We start from the raw sequence: 4,737 nt of genomic DNA on the forward strand, positions 1-4,737 counted from the left end.
ACAACTAGTACTAGTTGTATCTCATTCATCATAAAATTTTTCGCAATGGGCGGGTGGATGTGGGGGTGGGTTTAAGGTTATACGGGGCGGGTGGGTTTAAGATTGTGCGGGGTGGGTGGGATGCGGGGCGGGTTGAAGCGGTTATTTTTAAAATTAATGCGGGACAGAGTGAATTGCGGGTATATGTGATTTTATGTGGGTTCAAAGTTAATTTTAACTTTTTGCATGTTATAAGAGTGATAGAACATTATTTATTAAGATAATTTCTTTAAAACTACTAAAATGAAAATGGTTCAATAAAAAACAATACAATTTCTTACATGTTTCCTAATGACCTCTAAAAATAAATTTTTAAGTCACTATCCTATTAAATTAATACAACTTAATGAAAAATAAATTTATTTGTATGAATTTTATTTTTAGTATCAAACTTAACTAGAAAAAGAAAATATTATAAAAATTATGCGGGACGGATTCATGCATGTGGAGCAGGTCTATGCAGGGCGGGGTGGAGCGGGTTGAAAATGAAAAAAAGTTGTTATGCGGAGCGGAACGAATAAAAAAATTTGTGAGTTAAGCTCAATCCGCCCCGCCCCACATCGCTCCATTGTCATCCCTAATTCTATCATATTTTTTTGTATCATCACTAGGAATCTCAAAAATAAATCAACATTCACTAGAAGTAAAAAAATAATAGTAGTAAATAAAGAATTTTTTAAAAAGTGCTTAAAAGTTATTTTGACATAAAAACACTTAAAATAAGACAATCTGCTCTTATAGTTTTACAACTTATTAAGCACTTTTAATTTGACCAGATCTTTTATAATTTAATTCGCTATATCTTTTATAATCTTCAAATACTCTTTCTAAAACATAATAATTTTTATTTACTTTTGAGAGAAGTATTGAAACACACTCCTGAACTTGACGCAAATTATTAGTTTCGTTTCTGAACTATTGTTAGCTTTAAAAATACCTCTCTACTTGAATAACTAAACTTAGATATACCCTCGATCTGCCACATGACATATCAAGTAGTCTCAAATTCTTGTAGAAGCATGATGCTCTTAATAAAAAGCCGATAGAAGTTTGAATATACCTCTAAACTTGACGAGAATTTAGGATTGTATTTCACTCATGGATCGGTGGTGTATTATTAAATTAAGTTTAATTAGTCAAATAAATGAATGTTTTTAAGACTGAGGGATGAAACTAATAGTTCATGTCGAGTTTAGGGGTATTTTCAATACTTCTCTCTTTATTTTTCTGTTCTATTTCCGTTATTCATATTTTCTTCAAATGTAAAGATACTTATAAATTTACAATTTTATAAATAATTTCAAGAACATTTCAATAATTTTAATGGTGAGATATGTATCATCACCTTTTAACAATTTATATATATATATATATATTAACCGTTAATTATAAGTTTCAGTATTTTTATTAAAATATAATTACTTATTTAAAATTGGCCTCAAACACAGAAAAATAATTTTCTATATTGGATGTTATAAATTATTTTTAATCAATCTAGAAGTATGAAAAAGTTTGAAATTTATTACTAGTGAAAAAAAATCGTTTTCATTTCATTTTACAAGCATGTGCTCATCTCTTTAGAAAAAGTCGACTACTACTTGTGATGATGTCAGAAAAACTCATCTCCTTAAGGGACAACCCAATGGTTAAGAGACCACTTATTAATTATGTAAAAGCTTTAAGTAATTTAAAGCCATTTTCTTTAATTTTATTTGATTTTTTTTTTCTTTTTTCACTTTTATTCGTTATATATGAAAAGGCTAACTAACGTTCTTCTATTAGCTAGATCAACTTGACTCTTGAATATGCATCCTATGTTTTAATATTAGATGGTCTTTCGAGTCTTTCAAGTACTGATGATGTTTTAATTCAAGATTTTTCAGTGCCATTTTGTTTGGATCAACAAGTTAATTAACTATTGACTCTTGAATATATGAATCTTATGTTTTAGTATTTATGCTTACTCTCCCAATTACAATTTCAACAAATAGTGTTTTTTGTGCAGTCTCTACTGAAAAGCGACCTACGTTACGTTGTCCCACTCTTGTGTATTTTTTTGTGCACTTAAATATATCTTCTCATGTACGTACCATGACTAAAATACTATCAAAAGAAAAAGGGGAAAAACACATTTCAGAACTGTGACATTCAAAAGTCATGATAGATTAGAATGATTTCACATTATATTTAATTTAGCTATAAATTAATAGGATTAATCATAAATCTTGTCAAATCGTTTACCTATCAATGCAATGAGAGGGTATAGCATAAAAGAAGAAGATAGTAAGAAGAATCATGTTAATCAAGTCATGACTTTTCAAGTCCGTAAAATATAAGTTTGGTTTGGTAGAGAGAGAGGCCAAATTTGTGGAGAAAATATAATGATCTCTTACTATTATAGGTGGGAAATCTCAATAGAAAATATTATACGAATTCTCTATATTAATAATTAATGAAACAATCTTTACATGGACTAATATAATGTGGAGTAAGTTTGGAGTTCCATGATTGTCAACCTAGGGGGGATGATAGATAGCAACATAGTTTAAAATTAGGGTGTAGAATTCTAACGTTCAGATATTTACACTAAATTAATTTAATATAATTTATGATTATAAATTTATAATGTAGTATCCTAATACTATAATACAATAGATAATCAAAGGGCTATATAAGCACCATCTATATACATGAGTTAGCAAGAGAAAACATAAAAAGTTAATTAGCATATTTTTATACTCTTAAGTGTGCCACTAGCATTCTACAAACAACGTGGCAGGATGTAAGTGGACATAATATTAAATCCTAAAACTAGAAAAGTATAATATTGGTTATAGTTACGATATGGGAGGAATAAATTCTACCACTAAGTCAGCGTCGTAGGGATCAGACGTATTTATATAATGTAATATTGACCTTTTGATTATTATTTTTCTCGTCTGAGGTACGAAATTCACAAGCTCTAATTAAATTTGAATCACGTACTGTTAATTTGGAGGTGGCGCTCCCAACTCTTCATATTCAGAGGTCAAATTCGAAGATCTCTGATTAATTAAGGGTGAAGCAGTCCCACTGCACCACAACCCATGTTGATGGACTTTTGATTCTTGCCACACAACTAAGTAAAGGCATGACGTAGGTAAGTGGGATAGGTGTCATTTTCAAAATTAGGGCAAAAAGGAGAAGGTGGTCCATATATATAGTTCTTGGCTCTTGCAAATCTAAACCTACCGGCCATCAAATAGCAAAGAAATATAGAATTTTGCATATTATTGTACCATGGCACACTCAAGAATCTAGAATCTATCCAAATATCTCAAAGAATTTTCACTTTTCCCCATCTCCTTTTTTTCAAAATACAATAAACTATTAAGATTATCCAAATCCCACCACCTTCAACAATATCATAATGATCATTTCCCCCCTATATAAATATCCCTTCATAGCATCTCCATTACCATCTCAAAACCAACTCTCTAGTCTCTAGCAAATCCAACTTCAAGAAAACAACTTATAAACCCTATATATTTCATAAATATAAACAAAAAATTCAAATCAAATTAAATAATAATCAATATGGATCGTGTAGTGAAAATTGCATCACAAAAGGCAGTTGTGATATTTAGCAAGAGTTCATGTTGCATGTGTCATGCAATTAAGAGGTTATTTTACGAGCAAGGTGTTAGCCCTATGATTTATGAACTTGATGAAGATATGAATGGACGCGATATGGAGAGATCTCTCCTCAGGTTAGGCTGTAGCCCGGCTGTACCAGCTGTGTTTATTGGTGGTCGATTTGTGGGATCAGCTAACACTGTTATGACACTTCATATCAATGGTTCACTCAAGAAGATGCTTAAAGATGCGGGAGCTCTATGGCTTTAGTGATGAGACACCCTTTGCTTATATATATATATAAAAAAAAACATGGCCTTTCTTTTTTTGGGCCTCTTTTTTTCCTTTTTAAATTTTGTACTTTGTGTCAAACTTCTTCCTTCATGGCTTTTTATTTTTATATAATAGGCCATGATCTTTATGAGAAGTGCTAAATGCTGAATGCAATTTCTCTTTAAAAAATAGAAATGCAACAATGTTTATAAGTGTGTAATACTATCTCTTCTTTATGAATTTCTGTCTGCTTCAATTTGGTTTTCTTAGTTCAATCTGAAACAAAACTTAAGAAAATAGGGGTGTATATGACCGGGTTGGTTCGAGTTTTTCAAATATCAAATCAAACCATTTGTGTCAGATTTTTAAATCTATAAACCAAATCAAACCAATAAAACTCGGGTTTTTCAACCTCGGATTTTTTCGGATTTTTTCAGGTTTTTCCGGTAAAGTATTCATACAAACATATAATTTACTTGTACTTCAAATATTTATTTAGTCCTACCAAAATACAATTATCTAAGGTGTTTCTTAAGAAAATAACACAAAATATGATATGAGTAATGACACTAGAATATCCAACAGAAAAATAATAATAATGAAATCGCGTTAAGACAAATATTGCAAATTAACAAGTCATAATGAAAATGATCATAATTTAAAAGTACTAAATCATGCTAAAATAAGTTTAATAAGTATTAGTTACATGACTAAATATTAAAGGAAATTAAAATTAGATTATGTATTTGAATTGTCTAAACCAAAGAACAAATATTCAATATTATTGTCATTCTTAGTGTTGAATTGATT

General features: G+C 29.9%; 1 protein-coding gene across 1 annotated transcript; it reads left to right on the top strand.

The window, feature by feature from the left end:
* Positions 1-3,495: 3,495 nt before the first annotated feature.
* LOC125876556 (monothiol glutaredoxin-S10-like) lies at positions 3,496-4,147 on the top strand. The gene has a single exon (XM_049557769.1). The coding sequence runs from the start codon at positions 3,616-3,618 to the stop codon at positions 3,922-3,924; it is 309 nt and encodes a 102-aa protein (XP_049413726.1). The 5' UTR covers positions 3,496-3,615; the 3' UTR covers positions 3,925-4,147.
* Positions 4,148-4,737: the final 590 nt, after the last annotated feature.

Source organism: Solanum stenotomum, chromosome 1 (genome assembly GCF_019186545.1).
Source record: "Solanum stenotomum isolate F172 chromosome 1, ASM1918654v1, whole genome shotgun sequence".
NCBI lineage: Eukaryota > Viridiplantae > Streptophyta > Magnoliopsida > Solanales > Solanaceae > Solanum > Solanum stenotomum.